Below are 23,358 nucleotides of genomic sequence, written 5' to 3'. Positions count from 1 at the left end.
AAAATCGATCTATCTTACTGCAGTGTGCAACAGTGTCTCACAGCAGCCACCGAGCGAACGCACAGAGTAACGTTATAACATTTTCAACACACTCAAATGCATCTAATAATAAACAGAGCTGTTACCTCATCATACTCATGACCGGAAAAGCGGAAGCTGCGCCGGCGACTGTGTCATAATAAAAGTTCTGCTGCTCGTGAGGCGTGTGTTGCGCAATCGCTCCAGCGGCCCAGTTCCCACAACACTCGGTCCTGCTCTGCTTCATACTACAGCAGAGGTCGCGTTAACCGAAAATTTTCCGTCATTGACGGAATTTTTTTATCAATGACGGAAAAATCTGAAGGCCGTCCGTCACGGTGACAGATTACACTCAGGGTGATCTACTGTAAATTGTAACTGTAATTCACACCCCTGTCCAGTTGGTGGCGAGTGCGCTCCAATGTAGCAGCAGAGCACTGGATCCAGAACAAAAAAAAAACTGGCACGAATCTTTTGCTATGCGTTTGATACTGATAACGCACAGATGAGTAGGCCTACCCAGAAGCTACAACTCTCTATCACGCCACATTAAAGAGCGCCAAAACGGTATTTATTGCTTGAATTTCTTAATGTAATGGACAGAATTTGAAATCTTGAGACTTTTGTTCCATATCAAAAGCAACACAAAGCGTTAAGCCTATTGCGATTTATTGGATGGGAGGCGCACAATGCACTGTTTAATCATCAACTGAAAACAGCATAGCCTACCAAGAGATCGACTATGGTTTACGAATCGATATTGGTCTCATGAATGTGCAAAACAGCAAGGAGACATTTTAATTGTTTATTAATAAAGTAATGTTTTCTGAATCAGTGTCGGCTGCAAAGATGAAGTTGATATTGACTCTCATCATCTATGGATGCGCTAGAGAGAGAATGCACTTCATTCGGTTTAGTCTACATAATCAGAGTAGCCTATTTCTTTTCGTTTTGAATTCATTCGTTTTCGTTAAAGTAGGTATTTAAAGCTTTCTGTAGATATATTTCTCATGTATGTGAGGCAAGCAGCCGCTGAGTTTCGTTTCATTTAGCCTGTAAGACACGCTCCAGTTCACGCGCCAGTGATCGCGCCCGCGCCTCCATGTCATGATTATATTGTCTGTTATATTTGCTTCTTATTTATTACATCCAGGCAATTGGTTAATGAAACATTGATTAAAATTAAGATACAATTTTTACAAAACGAAATTCACTTTAAAGAAAGGCTTTCTAGAAAATAAAACTTAATGAAGTGTTTAAAATCATGTCTGACATGTCATGTCTCCGGATATACTGCGCATCTCATGATGCATCATGCTGTTAACTTTTCATAATCAAATAGATGAATTTAAAATATAACATAGGACTATTTAAACATAAATATGAAACTATGTTTTCTTTAATGGCTACCAACACATAGCCTATACAACAGTCACGTTACAGAGAAATTTCGCGTGTGAATTACCCGTCATATTAATTTTCATATTTTAATTATAATAACACATTTAATTGCTTTTATTTTTGTTCAAATGTTATAATAACACATTTAATTGCTTTTATTTGTGAACAAAAATAAAAGCAATTAAATGTGTTATTATAATTAAAATATGAAAATTAAAATGACGGGTAGTAATAGATTATGACGGAATTTTTACGACCCTGTCCTTCAAAATGACGGACAATGTTAAAGTCTAACGCAACCTCTGTACTACAGTAACGTTAATAATCTCATCCATGAACATGATTTCTTCCCGACTCCAATCCCAATTCTTTTACACTGTCTGTTGAGATGGAGACCACATGTCTCAAGATTCCACTCTAAAACTTGGCATCAAGCTACGCCTTGAAAAAAATGTGTGTATATATATATATATATATATATATATATATATATATATATATATATATATATATATATATATATATATATATATATATATATACAAAAATGTGTGTATAATATATAATCGACTAATCAAAGAAATAATTGACAGATACAATTATTTATTTTATTGATTTAATTGTTGCAGCCCTACTCTCAACCGGTACTCACAACTGAATTTTGATAGCATGTTTGGTTCATATGGACTGTATCAACAGCAATGCTGTGGACAACTAGTTGTCTGTTGCCTGATGTGAACACTTAGTGGGATATTATTTGCTGTCAGTCACTATCGGTCAAACTCTCTCAGGCTGAAAAATTACAGAAAATAACATAGTGTGGTTGGAGAGCAAAAAATCACTACTGAGAGTTTTTGATCGAATGTCTGAGAGCATAAAAGCAGCAGAAGTTACCAGAAAAAATGATTGAATAAACAAATAAAATCCTTAGACACAATTCAATTAAATTTTGAAATATGTTTTTTTGTGATTATACTTAAATATATTAAACAAAATAAGAAATATATTAAAATAATACTACTATTGTAAAATAACAAATTTTGTATTTCATAATAATAAAAATTACAATACAAAATAGTACAACTGTAAAATTACAATGTTAGGCTAATATTTCCATCTTAATTTCTTTATTTCCATCAAGCTTTTATTTTTGTAGTTTGCATTTATTTGGCCAAGTTTCCTAAAGCACGTGTAATTAGACTAGTTCTTGTCTTGTGACTCATGAATAATCAGATGTTTTAATAGCATCTCCAAAACTTCAGTGGAAAAAGTGTTGAAGTGTTGACATCATTGCTCTCTATGCATGTACATTTTGGAAGTAGTGTTAATTTTGTCAGCAATTTTTTTTTATTTTTTATTTAGTCTTAGTCCTTTGTCAGATGTACTGTTTAGTTGTTGGCATATTTGGTCAACCTTCCTGTTTTTGTTTAGACAAGTTTTAGTCAACTGGGTGTACTCACACTAGGCACTCTGAACCGTGCCTGCGTGCGTTTGACCCCCAAAACCCGGTTCGTTTGACAAGTATGATCGCTCCAAACCGTGCCCAGGTGTGGTTTGTTTAGCCGGCCCTAGCCCGCTTGGAAGAGGTGTGCCAGAGCGTGGTTTGGTTGGGCTTGAGCGCTAATTGTGTCGGAGCACAGAACAGTTACTACTTTTGTGTGCACAACTGTCATCATTATGACGACAAACATCTTTATTACTACTTTGATAATACACTTATCAATTCATGTAATTAATTTGAGTGTATTTAGGTTTATAACGGATCTGATTCTCACCTTATTGATGAACAGGAATTGTAGTTTGCAAGTAAAGCTGCAAATTGCACCATTAACGTCAGCTGCCTTCGTATTAATCCTCTGATAAATCGCTGTGCGGCCTAAATTATAAATAGCCTATATTAGGCAGTATATTAGCGAAAGTGCATTTCTTACTGTTTTCTTCCTTTCAAAAAATTGCATCGTACATGACATAAGTGTGCTCCGGCCTGGAACGTTAAGTGCAGTGTGAGTGGGGAGGGGGGGACAATCGCGCTCGGGCTCGGTTCAATGCAACCGTGCCTAGTGTGAGTAAACCCTAAATGCCTGGCCATTTCGTCACAATTTCATCATGGTGCATAATGGTTAAATTGAGAATTACAATCATTTTGCTTTAAATTACAATCTCAATGATTGTTGTCATTGAGTCGAGATCCATGTTTGGATTTATTACAGTTCATCACTGAGAAGGTTTGATCGCAGATTTAGTTGCAGCAGATCGGCTCGTGAAGGATCACAGACTGGCTCTATTACACTTTTATTTGAGAAGAATATCTAAATGGAGATCAATAATCAAAAAATCATCTGCGCTTCTGCAGTGTAGAGAGAGTGCATGCACATGGTTGCCAGATTGCAAAGATTAAGTAAAACACCGGGCAGAATGTGTATCCATGTAAGAGAAAAGCTCTGAGTGGGGGATTTAAATCTGATCTGGCAACCGCAAACATGAAAGCTCGTAGAGGCTTGTTGAAAACAGTATGTAATATTTTGACTCGTCTTTTTTTTTTTCGACAAAAAAAATAAAGAGAGATTTTGGTAAAGTTTTTATTTTTTAGCTACATTTTAGTCTCGTCTTTTTTCGTCAATTTTCCATGTTGATATTGTCACAGTTATCGTTGAGTGACCTTGGTGTCGTCTTCTCATTGTCTCGTCTTAATCATGGGGGGAAAAAGGTAGTCGACAAACATTTTTCATCGAACACTATTTGTAAGTCCCTGAGATGCCTTGATTTATTTTGAACTAGATTTTTGCTGTTTGATTTTTTTTTTGTATTGTATTATTGTCAAAATGATGATATATATATATATATATATATATATATATATATATATATATATATATATATATATATATATATATTTTTTTTTAAGCTGTACTTTTTAGCCCTACTGTTCATACAGGTGTAATGCAATCCTCTTCTGTCCTGTATGTAGTACAAGGCAATTAGAAAGTCACACCTGTTCATAAATATGTCTGTGACAATCCAAAACACCGCCTGTCCCAGCACTGTGAGAATCTTTTACTCCTGACTTGAGACGTCACGCCCCAGACGCAGAAATTTCAGATTGGATTAGCATTGTAATGTAGTCAGTTAATGTTCCGGGGCGGATCACCATTTAAAATGCTTCAGAGATTAATAATAATCGTTCTCCCTGCCGTGACATGCCTTGTGAAGCATTTGAGAAGGTTTTGAGATGGTTTGTCTGTGAATGAGTGCTGACTCTCGTATTTTTGTCTTTGTCTTGCTCTGCAGATGCCTGCTCAGTACGGGCCACAGGGAATGGGCGGCTACTGTCAGCAGGGTCAGCCCCCGTATTTCAGTCCTCCACAACAGCAGTCTGCGGCCCCCTCTCAACCCCCCTACATGCAGCAGCGCCCACAAACACAACAGGTAAGCATTTAGACTACTTAATGGCTACTAAAGGGCCCTTGTTCCCTCTAAAGACCCACAAAAAATTATATTTAGGATTTTCGCTACATATTTTTTAAAAATGAAGTTCACAATATTGTAGATTTGTCAAAAGTACCGGTACTTTAAATGTTAAAAATGTAAATATACCAGTTTTACTGTAGTACCGAATACGGGGTATATTAGGTTCTCGCTGATAGGTGGCTGCTTTCAAATGCCCCTGTGTCTATCTGTGTAAGCACTTTGTGAAGAGCGTCAAAGGTTTGTATTTATAATGTAGTTTTGAAGCATTGATCATTGTAGCCAATCATAGACGTAACTGTTGAGTGCATGAATGCAGTGGCCAGTGAAATGGCTTTAGGGTTCTGCATGCTTACAAATCCTTTCAAGTGTAAAGTGTAAATACGATGTAAATAAGGGATTCATTGTGCAGTTAGACAGGTTTTTTGATTACAGCAGGAATTTTCGCAGGAGTGTAGATCCCAGTGAGCAGGCCCTGAATGTAGTGATAAGTGAGTGACAGCTTCAGTGATTATAAAGGAAGTGCTCTTTGCTTGCTTTCTGTTAAATAATAGTAAATAAAATAGTTTTTGCTACGGTATCGAAATTTGTACTAAGAACTGTGAAATTGGTATTGGTACTGACTACTGGAATTTTGGTATTATGACAACCCCTACATTGTGGTGAGCATAAGTAATGTTTTTGTTGATGTTGTTGCAAAACACTGGCGTAAAAAACAAACAAATTTGATGGGTCAAACAGATTTTCAGTCATTTGTGCCTAACCAATATTTTTAATATACATTTATATGCCTTTGATATCATTGGTAGAATCTCCTGAAGATCGTATTTTACCACAAAATAATAACAAAAAAAAAGAATTTTTTGCATTGTGGCATTATTTTCATGACAATAAAACACATTTCAATCCCAAATTCTCATTACTGTAATGTGAAAAAAAATCGGGCAATTAAAAAAAATTAATTAATTAAAAGCAGTACAACAATTACAACTATATGTAAATACAAATAAATTTACATGTTTTTGTAGTGCATAACAGTGTTATTTTAGTTTTAGTTTTATTAATATTTTGAATTAGATTTATATATTCAGTTTTCATGTTAATTTTTAAATATATATTTTTAAATGTTCTTTTCAGGTTTAGTTTTAGTTAGTTTTAGTGTTTATTTCCAGTTTATAATTTACTGCTTCAACTTAAACTTTATTTTAGTTTACTGCCAAGGCAACAATTCTAATTTTGAACTAATATAAATAATACATAATATTAATAAATAAAAATAAGTAATAATTCTGTTGCATAATGAGAATGTGATTTATATTTTCCCATTGTCTGCACAATACAACAATTAGCTTCACCCCCATTTATTCTCTCTCTCACACACAGTTGAGTATCTGAGTATCTGAGTATAGAAACACACAGCTTTCTCTTGTTTTTTCTATTACACACAGCTTGTTCTTAACAGGCTGCAGCACACACACAAATAGTTTGGAGAAAGCGGTAATAAGAAACTGGCCTTGAGTAGATGTCTCCAGGGTGTGTGTGTAATATCAGTGAGGACAGCACTGCCGTGCGCCTCATATTGCTATCACACTCTCTGTTTATTCCCTGGACCTTAAAGGCATTATTTTCATTTTCTCTTATATGACACTGAGGCTGATTGAGAAAAACGGTTTCATTTTCTTCCTCTGTGCCATTGCTTCCAGTGTCTCTGACAGGAGAGATTGTGGGGAGGATGAACACTGCAGCAAGTGGGAGATAAAGTGGGCTCCAAATGTCTGAGAGCACACTGAGAAAGTTTTAGGATTTTCATTCTAAACAAAGAAAAGTTACTTAACACAAATGTATACTATTCTGCATTAATCAAATAGGAAAATTTGTGACACTTATCATGTAAACTCCTTTGGACAAAAGGATGTTCATGCAGTTCGAGTGCTGCTGTCATTGAAGCAAAAAGCGGACATCCAAATACTAAGACATTTATGTTTTGAGTTTAACTTTTCACTCAAATTTGTTATGCGGAAAAAATAATTTGTAATGGAAAAATTGGTCTTAAATTAGAAAAGAATGCAAGACAGAAGCATTTTCACTTGTGGTACTGTCACTGTGTTTTCAGGTCTTTTTCTTCAGGCAGAACTTTGAACTTCAAAATGTTAAGAACTTGGCTGTGTCACAATTTGCATACTAATATTACACACTAAAGCTGTTATTCACTGATGATGGGAAAGTACATTTTTTTAAAGCTACAGTTACATTTACCATTGCTTATGGAAATTTCACAGACGAAAGAAAGCAGAACTGGGCTTGACAAAATACGATGAATGTAATACGGGAGTAGTGACGATATGAATAATTAAAAATCCCGAGCTATTCTGCCAGCTAGCAAAGAAACTAACCCTATAAGGGGCTTGCTATTGGTCAGCACTGAACTTAATACAAAATTTGCATATAGGAAAACATCTGATTAATTTTTTCATTGTGCTGATTCCCATTGATATGACTGGATTTCCCCTGCAAAATTTTCCTGAATGCTGCTAAATGTGATAACACCTTTACTGTGTAGTCAGAAAGTATGTCTGTATTAGGATATACTGCAATGTCACAAAATTCCATCTACATTTCATTAAAGCTGCACCATTAATCGTTAAAAGATTGCGATCTCGATTCAAACACCCATGTGATCTCATTCCTAAATGACAACGATTCGACTATGTCTATTAAACCTTAGACAAAATCAGAATTGAACATTCAAATCTGTGTTTGCGCTCCCACTGACCCAGAGAAAGCAGTTATCATGTGTAGGTATGAAACGGCTCTTCGGCTTTTCAGCCACATAGCATCGTTATTTCTGTGTTGCAAATATTAAGATTAACACAGAAGTACTGGGATAAAAGTGTATAGCTTGGATATAAACACTGATGGACGTGTGGGACCGTTGCGCTCGCATCTTGTGTCTTTTGCAGCGTCTCACATATGATGTAGGAGTATGTGAGTGTAGACGCCACTCACGTTTCAAACAAATAGGGCTGGGCAACAAACTCAATCTCCTCTACTCTTATATCAAAATCCTCCGACATTTCTATTTAAAAGTTTTCGTTTTAGACTTCTAATTCGTGACCAGTGTTTTGTTTATCGTTTGTCAATCGAGTACCCCAGGGATGACGTGTTTTTGTAGGCCAATCCGGAAGTTAGCGGCGCACGGGTTCCCTTGATCGAAAGCCTATTCATTTTTCCCATAGACTTTTGGAAAATCGCAGAAAATAAGCTCTGTGTTTAACAAAGGGTTATGACACTTACACGTTTTGTCTATCAAGATAATCTTTACAAGTTAACACAACATTTATAGATTTTGAAGCCTAAATAAAGTCGTCAGATATAAAAGGCTAACAGTAGGCTATGGACTACAGCACACCATGGTCGCGGATCAACGTCGTCACCACCAAGCTTCCTCAAACTTTATTTAAGAAACAACTTTATTTAGAAACATGCTCGCTGATTATGATCTGTGTTATGAATACTTATCCACTTTTTCATGAGAATTGCTGTCCAAATGTCCTATTTTTAATGAGGACGTCTAAAGTCCCCACCAAAGGAAGTAGTCCTTTTTAGCAATTTGTTAGCAACCGCTGATTTTAAGACACAGTAAAAGTAAAAAAAAATCACAAGTGGGTTATAACTGGTGTGTTTTATGTCATAGATCAAAACCTGAAAGTATTTAGAGGCTTTGTTTACCACAGACCTTATTTCAGGCGATTTAGCAAAAACCCATTCAAAAAACCCATACTTTACGGCGTTGGAACCGGAAGTCCTAAAATGCTAACTCCTTCCGGGTTTTGCCTACAAAAATGCGTCATCCCTGAGGCATGCGTCGCATCAGAGGTTACATTTCTGCCATATGTTGATTTGCGTATGGATGTTTGCTGAAAGCAGGTTATTACTATAGTTTATAAAGTTGTAAATATGGATATTTTTCTTACAAAAACCCATTGCTTTACTTCAGAAGGCCTTTATTAACCCCCTGGAGCCATATGGGTTACTGTTATGATGGATGGATGCACTTGTTTGGGCTTAAAATTGTGAGCACTACATTCACTACCATTATAAAACTTTTAAGAGCCAGGAAATTTTTTAATATAACTCCGATTGTGTTCGTCTGAGAGAATAAAGTCATATACACCTAGAATGGCTTCAGTTTAAGTAAATCATGGGATTATCTTCATTTTTCAGTGAACTATACCTTTAACTTCTTGCTGCAGTGCACTCGTAGGCATCTGGGGCCCATTGAACCATCTGTGCTTAAGTTACATCTTGGCCTAGTTTGGACTGAAGTTAAAAATTACACACTACTAAGTATTTTTTGCGCTACACAATTAAACTTGGTTGAAATGTAACTCTTTGTATAAACTAAATATTTACAGAAGTCTCAAATGCACGCTTAAAAATAAATCCTTGGCAAGTTTGCATAAATTCTTTAACATAATATTTTTAGTGACACACTAATTCTTATCTCACGTACTACTTAGGATGTAGAACATGAATTAGGACATGCCATTATATTCTGCAAATGATGGTTCATCGCTAAAGCACCTGAACACTGTTTAATGTTAGCTTGTGAACAAGCTTTCCTCATCATCCCCGGAGTCCTTGGTCTGGTTAAAATCAACCGCTAAATCAAAGCGCTGGCTTTCATTAGAGCTTCACAGAGTGGTCTCTTCATGACCCCTAGCCTGATGTTCTCCTCTGTTTGGCTTATGTCGTCAATTAGCACCATGTGCTGGCCATGAAAGGTACATCTAGCTGACCCAGTCTCAGAGCATCTGCTGACCATACCATTTCTGAAAAGTCAGGTTGGTTTCACGACGAGTGTGTGTGTAAGACAACATGAAAACAGCATTCACAATTACTGGTAGAGCAGTTTGGGATTTGATTGCATCACTATTGGCTGACTGTGATATTATTGGTTAATTTTATTGTTCCTTGCCCACATGGACTTGGTAACAATCAGCAGAAAAAGCAATTCTGGGAGAGAGAAAGCCATTACGTTTTAATGAAAGATTATAAAAATTAACTTTTTTTTCTCTCTTTACAGTAGCATGCACTGACGAATCAGGCACAATAAGACCAGGGACATTTATTAAGAAAGTAAATACTGTCAATTTAGATTTCATGGCGTCTTTTAAAGAGACATTATGTCCCTCATGCACCGACTAAACATCAAAACTGTGCAGGGATGATGCAATTTCAGATAAGCCATTACAATAGGGCATTAATCACACTGAAGGGATTTTTTTTCGTTTTATCTGTAGCTCAAAGAACGATCCGTTAATCATTGTGCTGAAACCGTAGAGCCACAAGGGACTCAAAAACCCATAAAGAGATGGATTTGATGTTTTCATGGACATGTTGAGGTTTACGAGTCTCAGATGCGCTTGTTTTTTTACAGCGACGTTTTCATCTAGACACACCCTGTGTAAACACGTCTCGTTCATCACCGCCCCTTGGTTTAGAGAAAACAGGAATTAAATGAAGAAATGAAGCAGAAAGCTCTGACTCAAATCAGAACATATTGACCTCAAAACTCTTTCCTGAGGCTATTGGAGCTACTCCACTGATGTTTTTTTTTAATGTTTTATTTTTTAAGCCCATCAAACATCCATAAACAACAGGGGTGGTTGGAAAAAATCCTCCATTAGCCACAAAGACTATATATAGAAAACACAAAAAAAAAGTGTTTACTTTATTATTATGACTTCATTCAACAATTTCTTCTTTTCCCAGTTAGTCTCCTACGCTGTTGATGTGGTGAACGCAGTGCAGCGCTTCTGTCAGAATGCTGACACTGTTCTATGTCAGAATGCCGACTCATTACACGCCAGCTTCTACATCAGCATGCGTCGTGGTACTCACAAGTACAGCGTCGGCCAATACTGAGCCGGCATTCAGACGTACTACACTACGTTCGCTACGTTAACATCAAAGGAGACTGACAGGGAAAAGAAGAAACTGTTTAATGAAGTCATTGTCTTTGTTTTGTTTTTGCACACAAAAAGTAGAGTCGTTTCATAACATTAAGGTTGAACCACTGTAGTCGTATGGACTAATTTAACAATTTCTTTAATACCTTTCTGGATGTCAAAAGGTGCAATGACATTGCTGCCTATGTGTGGTTCAGAAACCTTCGGATTTCATCAAAAATATCTTAATTTGTGTTCCAGAGATGAATGAAGTTCTTACGGGTTTGGGACTATATGAGGGTGAGTACTTAAAGCAGAACTAAGTAACTTTTTTACCTTCATAAAAAGTTTTCTAAGTCCTTACGATGGTTACTTGACGTGTAGTGGTGTGTTTGCAACTAGCACTTGCAAGTTGAGCTGCACCGACCCGACACAATCTCGCCTCATGTTCACGTTCATGCGAGAGTGACAAAATGCTTTACGGTAATTCAAAAACAATGTATATATTATGACTTTATAAGACAATTTCGAAAATTACCCACCTCCATCGAGTGTACTGTATTTGCAAATTGCCCACCTCCTCTTTCTTGTACTGTATTTGCAAAACTACTGCACTGTTGAGCGTTGTAGTCATTGTAGTCAAGAGCTGCGCTTGGAGTATTTTACGACAGTGTGATTCACTGAAGGAACCTGTAGGGGGAGCTTCGCAAATCTTACCGAGTTCCGCTTTAATGACAGAAATTTTATTTTTGGGTGAACTAAACCTGTAAATAAGGGTAGTTGGAAAACAAATGGTATAGATCTTACTGTGAACAATTCATTCATGCATTTTTGTTTCTTTTTTTTTTTTAATATACTGTACATTATGATGTTTAATCAAAATTCCAAAGCTCGAGATTCCTAGTGAAAATAACAGATCTCCGATGGCATATGCCGGACTTCTCTAATCATTTTGTCTGGTTAAACTTTACCCCTTCAAAGCTGACTAGTTTGTAACACTATTGTAACACCCACAGCTAAAAATTCAATCAACAACTGATAGAATGAAGTCCCCATCCTAACTTTTTTCTTTTTCTTTAATCCATTACACTCGAATGAATGCCACAATATAAAAGAAAACTGTCCCTACTTCCATTTCATTGCGACTCTATGAGTGATGCGAGGTGATATGTTTATTGCAATATTTATTTTGTAGAGATGATTGGTTTGCATGCTCTTCACGCTCCTGAAATTAAGCATCAGTACAGAATGCAGTCTGGTCACTTGTTTTTGATGTGTGGTTGAAGTGGGCAAATTTCATAACATTTTGGACCCTTGCTTACTACTGTATTTAGCATGGTCTCAGTTCAAGGATGAAAGTTATGTGTCATTTTTAAATTGAATTTAACATATATTAATATTTAACGAATAAATTAGGAGTGCGTTTAATGGACATTTTTGCGGTGGTATTGAAACCGTTACATCATGTGTAAAAATAAAGTAAAATTCCCCAGTATTTGTATTGACAGCCCTACAAAGCATAGTGAAAGTGAATTTTGAGGATTTGAGAGGAAAAACGTGCCACTTGGGATGTATCACATAGTTTTCCTGTGACGCTGTGAATATTGGTGGTCTTGCTGTCCGTTATCGCAGTGGAGCAGCTGTTACGGTTCTGAATCAGCACATGCCTGAGCGGTGATGTAATGGCCCAACTGTAAACAGCCGTCTGTGTGTGTGGCCTGGCCATGACCCAGAGTCAATACACACACACACACACATGCAGCTCCGTCTGGCTTGGGAATGCCCCCCTTCTTTTTTTTTTCTTTTTTTTTTGCTCAGTGTTTTTCCCACTGTTGAATGAAGTGAGCAGGCGGGAGTTCTGGGTGATGTTTGTATACATGAGTGAATTGTGGGCAGGGCGACCTTAGTTGGCATACTTTCAACTTTCTTTCCAGTTTTCTTTTCTGAAGTATATTTATTGAGGGAAGTTTTGTTCCACTTTTACAGAAAAGAGGCTGTAATTAATTTTCTTTTGGCTTGGTACCCACAGTGTTATTGGTATACCCACAGTGTTATTGCTGTAGAAAGGGATGGTTCAAACCTGTATGATTTTTTTTTTTCTTCTGTGGAACACAAAAGGAGATTTTAATACTTTTTCTGATGTTTAGTTGTGAATTCTACAGGTGAAATTAAAGACTAAAACAGGCCCTATCCCAAATGTTACCCTAAACACTTGCGGTCTTCCTACGAGTCTGCACTTTCGTGATGTAACGGCACTAACTGACTGTCTGGAAGAAGTCTGCTGCAGCGCTCACACCAGTGCGGCAAAAGTGTGCACCGAGGACACATGTCGCTCTCAAGCACCCATCTGAAACCTAACATGACAAATGGGACATCCTACGGTCTCGTGGACAATCACACGAACACACAACAGCCATTGTAAGTCCCCAAGACCGTAAGTGCAAATGGAGCGTGCCATTTGGGACAGGGCCACAGAGGAGGTTTTGTTGAAATTGCAAGAATGATGATGATGGGAGCGTTTGAAAGCAGCCGCCTATCAGCGGGTACCAGATTGACCCGATACTCAGCACTATGGATACTGAGGAAAGTACCGACTGGGTTTATATATATATATATATATACACACATATATGTATATATAGAGGTATCAAATATTACTTTAAATAAGAATATGTATGTGTGTGAAAATATACACTACCGATTTTATTTGAAAATAAATTTATACTTTTATTTGGCAAGTTTGCATTAAATTGATCTCAAGTTATGGTAAATACTTTTAGATTTGTTATTAAAAATTTCTATATAAAAAATGCTGTTCTTTTGAACATTATATTTACCAAAGTATCCTGAAAAAAATGTGGTTTCCACAATATATTAAGCAACATATTGCTTTCAACATTGATGATTCTGGAGTACCAAATCAGCAATTAGAATGAATTCTAAAGGATCATGTGACTGTGGACTGGAGTAATGATGCTGAAAATTTTCAGATTTACTTATATAGAAAAGTTATTTTAAAATGTAATAATATTTCACAATATAACTGTTTTTACCATACCTTGGTAAATGTCTAACTTTGATTCGATACTTGAAAAATATCAATATTTAGTATCAAATAAATATATGAGAGCTAAGATACAAATAAAATAAACAGTGCTTTACAGGTTTTTCAGGTATCTAACAGTCATTTTCAGGTACAGAAACATATGAACTTCTTTGAATAAATTAAATAAAGATTAAACATTATTGAAGTTACAAAAGCTATTCAGTCAAGAGTAGTGATTATTTCTTCATCTTGTGTCTTTTGATTAAAGGGTTAGTTCACCCAAAAATGAAAATAATGTTGTTTATTACTCACCTTCATGCCGTTCCACTCCCGTAAGACCTTCGTTAATCTTCAGAACACAAATTAGGATATTTTTGTTGAAATACGATGGCTCAGTGAGGCCTGCATATGACATTTCAAGATCCATAAAGGTACTAAAAACATATTTAAATCAGTTCATGTGAGTACAGTGATTCAATATTAATATTATAAAGTGACAAGAATATGTTTGGTGCAGCAAACACTGATTTCAAAACACTACTTCAGGAAGCTTCGGAGCGTTATGAATCAGCATGTCGAATCAGAGGTTCAGAGCGCCAAAGTCACGTGATTTCAGCAGTTTGGCGGTTTGGTACGCGATCCGAATCATGATTCGACACGCTGATTCATGACGCTTCCGAAGCTTCATGAAGCAGTGTTTTGAAATCGGCCATCATTTTATAAATCGTTATTTTATTTCTTATTTTTTTGGTGCACCAAAAATATTCTTGTCGCTTTATAATATTAATATTGAACCACTGTACTCACATGAAATGATTTAAATATGTTTTTAGTACATTAATGGATCTTGAGAGAGGAAATGACATCGCTGGCTATGCAGGCCACACTGAGCCATCTGATTTCATCAAAAATATCTTAATTTGCGTTCCAAAGATTAACAAAGGTCTAACGGGTGTGGAACGGCATAAGGGTGAGTAATAAATGACATTATTTTCATTTTTGGGTGATATTAGACTCCTGTCTCTTTAAGACATAATTCAAAGATCCAGTACACTGATACTGATACACATGTGTTGTCTGTCTTTTTTTTCTCCTAAGACATAACTTTCTATTTTTGTTAGGATACTCACTATGATGGGCATGTTGACAATTTTTGTGTGAATTTGTCCATTTAGGTGCAAGACTTAGAGTATTTGCGCGCTGTGATCACATACAGCACTTGCATTGAACATTGAGTGACTGTTTTGTCCATAATCATCGCTGTTGTAATGTATTGGGAAACCAGAATGCGTATCCATCGCCTGAAATATACATTAGCCATATACATCTGTCTGTTTTACACGTTGCTGTTTTCAACAATCCATATTATAGATGTGTCGTCAGGTTTTGGATGAACACCACGGTTCATCCAAAACCTGACGACACATCTATAATATGGATTGTAAATATGCAATAATATAATACACATCTATAATATGCAAGCGCGTGCCGAGCTGTGGGTGGAGAACCGAACGGTTTGATTTTGATTTTGATTTTTTTACAGAGAGCGTTACACCCCTTATTTCTTGCCATTCGATAGAATCACATCTCACAGAACTATTATCCAGTTCTTTTATTTGGACATTCAGCCAAACATAAATAGGCCAATAAATAATTTTCGGGTGAACTATTCCTTTAATGCAGTTTTTTGATCCCCTTATGTAGATTGCATAATTTTACGGTTGATATCAGTGCACAGTCTGCGTTTCAGCCGACAGACATGCCTCAGCATTTCTGCATGAACAGCCGTTCTGCTCGTGTGAATCAGAGTCTGTGGATGAAGCACAATTATGAGATGGTGTCATCATCACACTGTCTGCAACTGTCTAATTACCTTATTCCTTGTGAATAAAGGCATGTTAGTGTATAGTACCACAACACAGACTTTCTGGGCTGTTTGAGCCATTCAGTGGCTGCATGCCTCTTCTTTTTTCCCATCAGTCTTTCCCTCTTTCTCAGTTTATGTGTTTTTCTCAATAGGACACTCTGCAAGAGGGATATGGCAGCAGGGTCCAGTCTGGGAAACCAAACCACGATGACATGGGCCTTACTCAGCAGGACCGCCCGTCCAGCCTCCCGGTGAGACATTACAGTCCAGAATTAGTCTGAGATTTTAGAGACCGTCTGCCCTAGGTGTTAGATTATGCCTTACTTTTCTAGAAATGCTTTTATGAGTACCCTATAGATGATGCTCAATTGGATAAAGTAGATATCTTCTGGTTGTAAGTACTGTTCTTGGGCTTCACAAAGCTCTGTTTTTTTTTCCAGCACTCTGGTTGTTTATCCGAATTGGAAACACTTTTCCAGAACCCTCTATTGTTTTACCCAAATTGTCTGCACCAGTTGTTCTCAAATGGTGGGTCTTGACCAAAAATGGGTCGCAGGTCTGTTCTGATGTTAAATGCAACTTGCTAAAGAAGTTAAATAAAACTTACCATATAAAAAATAAATATGCTTACATCTTATCCAGGGAAAAAAACACTTTCCATACCTTTTGTTGTTGATGTCAAAGGCTGCATCTCCAACCAAACCCTTTTAATTTACTGGATTATACATTTGGCATTACCAGATGGTTAAAAATGTAGTTTTTTTTTGTGTATTTACATTGTTTGTTTATTCATTTTTCTATAGATTCATAAGATGAATATTTGACTTAATTTTGCAGCAACAGAAATAGTTCACCCAAAAACAAAATGTTACATCATTTACTCACCCTCGTGCCATTCCAAACCAGAATGACTTTCTTTTTTCTTTTTTTTTTTGAACATGAAAAGAGATAGCAGAATGCTTACATTGCTCTTTTCCATACAATTTAGTGGCCAATGGCTGTCGAGCTATAAAATTAAAAGAAACATTCTCCATAAAATACTTAACAATCAATTTTGCATATTCAGACTGCTGCAATGTGATTAGGTTACAAAATATATGGGAACCAGTGGGATGATATGGAACTTCACTTGCCAAGTAGGAGCCATTTGTGTTTTTGTTCCATGGAAGAATGAGGTCATATGGGTTTGGAGCAACATGAGGGTGACTAAATTCATTTTGGTAAACTATTCCTTAAAGTGCGATATTGTCCTTCCTTCAGTGATCCGTGAAGATATTCTCAAGGCTCTAATGATTTATGAGGAACTCCAAATTGCAAAAGGAATTCCAGTTACCATCAATTTCCTAAAAATAGTCATCCAGCCCTGCTGACCTTATAAAAAGCTCTTAGTGTTTCTAGTGAGCAGAGAGTCAGAAGACGCTGCATGGGTATTTAAACGAGTGGAGCTGCAGTCTCTGGTGCTGTCATGATAGGTTTCCCGCAGGGGTTTGATGACTGAGGTAATGTTGTTTAAAAGCCCCAGGCGGCTGCTGGTATCATGCCGGCAGACCTATTTTTAGATGTGTCTGACACAATGGCCCAGTGAACTCCCAGCCAAGGACAAAGAGAATAACAGCACAATGAACGGCCAGTCTGCACTGTGTGTGAGCTTGGATAATTATCTCAAAGTGTCTCTCACACAGTAATGTTCTGCACCAGATAAGTGCAAGAAAAGGATGAAGGAACACACATTTCCATGTAGTCTGAACTACACAGATGGAATAAACGTTAGAAAACATGGGTTGAAAATTAGATCCCAAGACCTGAAGAGACTCTATGGATCAGGCTGTGCTTGTATCATTCACAACCTCAATTAAAAAAAAAAAAAAAGAAGTCGATTTCTGCCTTAAAAATGGTGGAAGTTTGAAATGGAACTAACTGGTTGTTTAACAATGGAACTACTAAACGCTCTATGATTTGTCTCTGAAGACCTGAGGCTGGTGATGGTGTTTTCGTGGCAACATATTGACTTACAGCCCATAAATATGAACTGGTGTTTTACAGAATTGTTTCTACAATTAAGTTTATGTAAAATAGAATCAGGATCAATGCAATGACAGTCAGAAAAATGCTCTATGTCATGAATTTAGAAAGTTTTGAAGCTCCACCTATAGACCCCTTAATCGCCTATGTCACTGTGACGTCACCGCTCTAGCTGGAGGCAAAACATAAATAAGAACTAATAGCGGGGGCGCTAAAAGTTTGAGGTTTTGACTTTAAAATGTCATCTTGTTGTGTTTTTGGCTGCCAGAATAGAAGGAACAGGACTTTTGGTTCAAAACTAAAGTTTTACCAGATCCCGGAAGACATTCCTTCACAGAAATCAAAAAGATAATTGTGGTTGAAAGCAATACGGCGTACAGACTGGACGGAGACGATCATAAATAATGCTCGTGTTTGCAGTGCACACTTCATATCAGGTAAAATAATTGATGCATATGTAATGGTGTGTTGGTTTTATCTAGTACAAATCAGCACGTTTCTGTTTTATAGGTCAAAAGTCACCAACTTTCAGCGCACTAGCTAGCTTAAATGTTAAACAAACATACAGCGATAGATGTGTGTGCCATCCTTTGAATGGTCTCTTAAAATAATCCACATTACTAGCCATAATCATAGTTAGCCCAGCGTTAGGTTACATTAGACAATAAGCCTTGACAAAATTCCCCGAATCACCCAAAAGTAATTCATATGTTGTTTAGGAAATATCCAAAACTTAAGTTAATTTACAAAAATAGCTGTCACGGTCCCGCAGAGTCAGTGACTGTACATATTCGGACAGTTCTGAACCTTCTTCTGCATCTATGTTTAATAAATCCCTCCTAAAACATGCTAGCGTACGCTTGTCAACATTGAGTCCAGTGTCTCTTTTTGCCTCCAGCTAAGCCCCGCCCACCAGGAAACGTTGCAATGTTTACAGACTTTTAAGGGGTCTATTAAACACCGGAGGAAATTTGCCCTTTGGTCTTCTCCACCTGGTCGTGCTCCTAATTGCGGAATCCCCATGAAATCGACGTGATTTTTAAACACATTTTGCTCATTGTTTTTTATTTATGAAAGCATAATGTAATCCACCTTGCTGGCACCAAAACAGTGTGAGCTTTGCACAGCGTTAATCCACTGTCATGCTTCCTGACAGCAGAAAGTCCTTAAATTATTTGTGCATCATTTTTTGAAGGAATGATAATGTAAGCTGTTGCTGCCTTTATCATGGCTACATTTGCCCTTGAATATCTGGAGCTCCTGACATCTCATATAAAGTACCCTTTGAAATGAGACACAGCCTTGAAAATGTGTGTGCTACACCCAGAACTCTGTAGTTTGTGCAGTATGTATCTTAAAGACCCTTTAAAATCTAAGAGCATGATTGTGAGTTTGATATTGCTTTTACAATATCAGTAAACAGGATGATAATACTAAGCAACATATGCTTTAGGCACAACGTCGGCAGTTACTTTTTCTATTTGTCTTTTCCAATTAAGATGGTTCCAAACAGAATCAACCACAGAAGTGTTTTGTTCCTGACTGGAACTGTGTTTTCGAATGAATTGGTTGACTAAATAATTCAGTGACTTGCTCAAAAAGGCAGTCACTTATTGTGTTCTTAAATAAGTGTGTATTAGGGCTGCACAATGTATCCTTTTAGCACTGATATCGCGATGTGTGCATCAATGATAGTCACATCGCAGGAAGTGCAATGTCTAGCATATAGACAGAGCGACACGCATCATAATCTGAAAACCACGTCCACCGGGGAGAAAACAATCCAACAGTCCCTATTGACTTTATATAGCGTGAGGCTGCCTCTTTGTCATTTCTGACTTATAACAAAAAACAGAATAATGTCACACATCTGTTGCGCTCTGTCTCACTGCCTGTATCCACTTTTGTGTCCTTAAACATTCGTTTTTTGGGGTTGACAGCTTATAATAACTTAGTTCTGGGTTTTTTAGCTTGTTTGCTGTACACACCATGTCACATAGCAGCTTTTAGACATTGTTCTGTGTTTTGTTATAAGTCAGAAATGACAAGCAGGCAGCATCACACTATGCAAAGTGAATGGAGATGGTTGGATTGTTTTCCCCCCGGAGAGGGCGTGGCCTAAATGCAGTCTGTCTCTGGCCCATGCTCTGGCCCCGTTTACAAGTACATGGTTATTTTGAAAAACGGAGACATTTCCCTTCGTTTGCGCCCTTCGTTTACACGCAAACTGAGAATTTGACTCTGAAAACGAGTCTTTCTAAAAACTCCGGCCAGAGTGGAGATTTAGAAAATCTTCGTTTGCACGTTTGTATGTAAACTGAGTGACAAACGGGTGTTCAGAAGGCGGCAACCTCCCCCTTTCTCTCGTGAAGCCAATACGGAAGTAACTTAAACTGCGATTCATCGACTGGCCGCTAGGGACAGGCTCCAAAAGAGAGCAGAATCTCATAGAGTCCCATGTTAAATTGGCCAAGTTTATAGCAGAAAAAAACATGTTTACAAGTTGGTTCAAATTGTGGTTTTGGTCTATACTGCTATTTTTGCCCTTCATGACAACTCTGAGGGGGGTGAATTTTTTATAACTTATATAAAAAAATAACTTATCCGTTTAAATTATATTAAGCCTTAAAGTTCTGCATAATTATGGGCGTGGTCACTTGAGTGACAGGTAGAGTGCGCTGCTGTCTGTAAGCCGTCATGTTACCTCAGCTGCCGCTGAATTTGGCATCTCAGCCGTTTTTGTGCTGTTTTTCTCGATTATTTTATTCAATTATAAAATATGGCTTGCTGCATAATATTCGAGACTGATGTGTGTCTGTGTGCATGCATGGGGAAGAGACACAGAACACACGTTGTTGGATCGTGGCATTGGCTGAAAGTTTTGATTGCGAGATTAACTACAATGACAATACCAGGAGGATATATAACTCTGACAGCACTGCTTGGATATTATAACTAAAACTGCTGCACTATTTTGAAGAAAATATACTTTGGACACAGGCTCATTTGTTTGTTAGATACGATCGCTGCTCAGATTGCATCCTTTTTTGAAGAACGTTGACAGAGAGCAGATCATTCAGAAGAAATGTGAAATGTTTTTTTTGTTTTGCAATGGACATTTATATTTTACCCAAGTGCCACAGATTGGATTCATCTCGCGATATCTATTATAAAGGTATGAAGTCCCATTTGATGTTCCATGTTGTTATTTGCACACCCAACACTACTGGTGTTGGAGCATCTATATCTTAAAAAAACACCGTAAATTGACACTAAACCTTTAGAACTTTCTGATGTTAAAACTTATCTTTATTAATAATTTAGATAGTATCTAGATAGATAGCTCCTTTGCTTGCTAATGTGGTCACGTCGAGCTAGGCGGGCGTGGTTTCAGCAACCAATCACATCAGCTCAAACCACCTCCCCGCCTCTTTGCCCATTTTCAGTTATCCGGGAGTGACGTGCAGTGACGCGCAGCTAAGATGGCCGCAGCCTCATTTTCGCTTCAAAATTGCTGTTCAGTACTCTATGGGTGACGTCACGGACGCTACGTCCATATTTTTTTACAGTCTATGGTGTTCAGGCAGCCAACGTCACAGTATGCGCCAGGGCTCGCACCTACGTCAAAAGTGCGACCTATGTTTACATGTGATCATGGAAGCCTTCAGAGTAGTAGTCGCATTTATGCATAGACAGTAAAAGAAATGGACACAGCGACCCCATTGGAACTCAATTGAGTCAAGTGAAGCCCATTTTTAGCGATTTTTAGCACTTCCCTTTCTGACGCGCAGACTCACACTAAGCTTGATGACGTCCGCAACCTGTCTGACAGATGTAACGTTAAATCTTCTAGTAGCTGTGCGTGCAAACTGCCATCGTTAATCTTGCAGAGACGGCGAGCTTGAGCGGGGAGTTCTTTGGCGTGAGTGAGCAGGAGTAAGTATTCTGATTAATTATTTTGTATAGTATTTTAAAATATAACGCCAGTACGCCATATTAAGATAATCTCCCCGAATGCCTGCGAGCTTCTCTTCCTGTCTGTACGGTTATTTCTCTACTGTGCGACAGAGAGTCGAGTGGTTATGACGCAATCGTTAGCTTATTTTTACAAAAACTGTTTCTACGGGGCCATAATGTAACATAGAAGGTAATGGAGCCCTTTATACATTGTCGTGTATCTTTGGAAATAAATAATGGACAAATGGAGTCTTTAAACGCCTCAGATGTAAAGTTATTCATTGTCAAAGTGACGCCAAAATGAATGGGAGTCAATGGGGATGCTAACGCAAGTGAAGTTCTGCTACAAGATGGCGGCACCCGGTCGACTTCCTTGGGCACTGCATTTATGTTGGTGCAAACTCTTCTCGTGTATTATTCGTTGCTATTTTCGGGATTCTGATTGGCTTACGTGGACTTGAGCTTCTCGTTACACCGCCACCTACAGGTTTGGCATGCTCTTGACGGCATATATACATGGGTACATGTAAATGAACACTTTTCTGAAAACTGACATGTGTGCACAATGTTATTTTTGAAACCGGAGAGGTTGAAATGTCCGTTTATGAAAATAGCCACCCATGTGTAGCCTCTATGGGGATCGTTAATCCGTACAGACCAGGCACCACGTTTTGAAACGCATGCAATTTTCAGATTAATTGCAAAGTTGAACCATCATATAGCGAAAGTTCATCATTTGCACATTTTAGGTCTTGTCAGTTGTGCGCGCTGCTTCTCTGCGCGCACACGGAACAGCGCAGATGCACATGAACACCGAATTATGCTCACTTCCATGTCTGTTTGTGCTTGAACGGACACATGCACGCAGAATTATGTCAAAATGTCCATTACTGCTAGTATCCTTGTAAACGCAGTTGCTTATGGCTTAGGTAATGCAAACAAAGAAAACGGATGTATATCATTGCAAAGGATATTCGGTCTTAAAGTGACAGCAGGCTTGCTGCTTTGTGTCATGAATGTTAACAAACAACAAAATCCAAAGAGAAAATCACTTTTGCAGCTTTAACACAGATTAATTATATTCAGTTTATACAGTGAACACAATGCAGTGTTATTTACATTTGATTATTAATTTTCTGTACCTGAATACTTACCTGAAAATGTAAAGCTCTGCTTATTTCATTTAAATCACCCCAATAATTCTAGAATTATTAATTATTTCCAAATAGAGCTATTCAAGTAATCTGGTGAATTTATTTCATATCATAATATATATCGCAGAAAAACATAACACAATGTCGTTTTTTTCCAATATCGTGCAGCACTAGTGTGTATTTGAACAAACTGGTTGAGTGAATGATTCAAATGGCTCACCTAAGTAACACTGTTGACTTCACTAACCACTGTGCAAACACAGACAAGTGGAGTGATACAAACAGTGAAAAGTCTGTTGTAATAAATGAGCACTATTGGAACATCGGATGACCAATCAAAGTTGAAGAACATAACTTATATTCTGCTAATCTTAACCTTTTTACACACTGTGTAATGTCACATGATTTGTAAATGGCTGTGAGAGTAGTCTTTTTGACAATATATATTGTGATGGCTGTATCGAATTGTGGCACAAA

At 37.4% G+C, this 23,358-nt stretch overlaps 1 protein-coding gene across 3 annotated transcripts in view; it reads left to right on the top strand.

Moving 5' to 3' along the window:
- arid1b (AT-rich interactive domain 1B) overlaps positions 1-23,358 on the top strand; it is a 101,586-nt gene that overhangs the window by 17,204 nt on the left and 61,024 nt on the right. For all 3 annotated transcript variants that reach the window (XM_067384634.1, XM_067384632.1, XM_067384633.1), the window contains exons 3-4: positions 4,708-4,845; positions 15,901-15,999. In XM_067384634.1, coding sequence (XP_067240735.1) covers positions 4,708-4,845; positions 15,901-15,999 — 237 coding nt within the window. The remainder of the gene's footprint in view (positions 1-4,707; positions 4,846-15,900; positions 16,000-23,358) is intronic.

The sequence above is a fragment of the Chanodichthys erythropterus genome, chromosome 4 (assembly GCF_024489055.1).
Source record: "Chanodichthys erythropterus isolate Z2021 chromosome 4, ASM2448905v1, whole genome shotgun sequence".
Classification (NCBI taxonomy): Eukaryota; Metazoa; Chordata; class Actinopteri; order Cypriniformes; family Xenocyprididae; genus Chanodichthys; species Chanodichthys erythropterus.
Note: the sequence above shows the minus strand (reverse complement) of the source record. Positions and strands in the feature narration are given on the sequence as shown.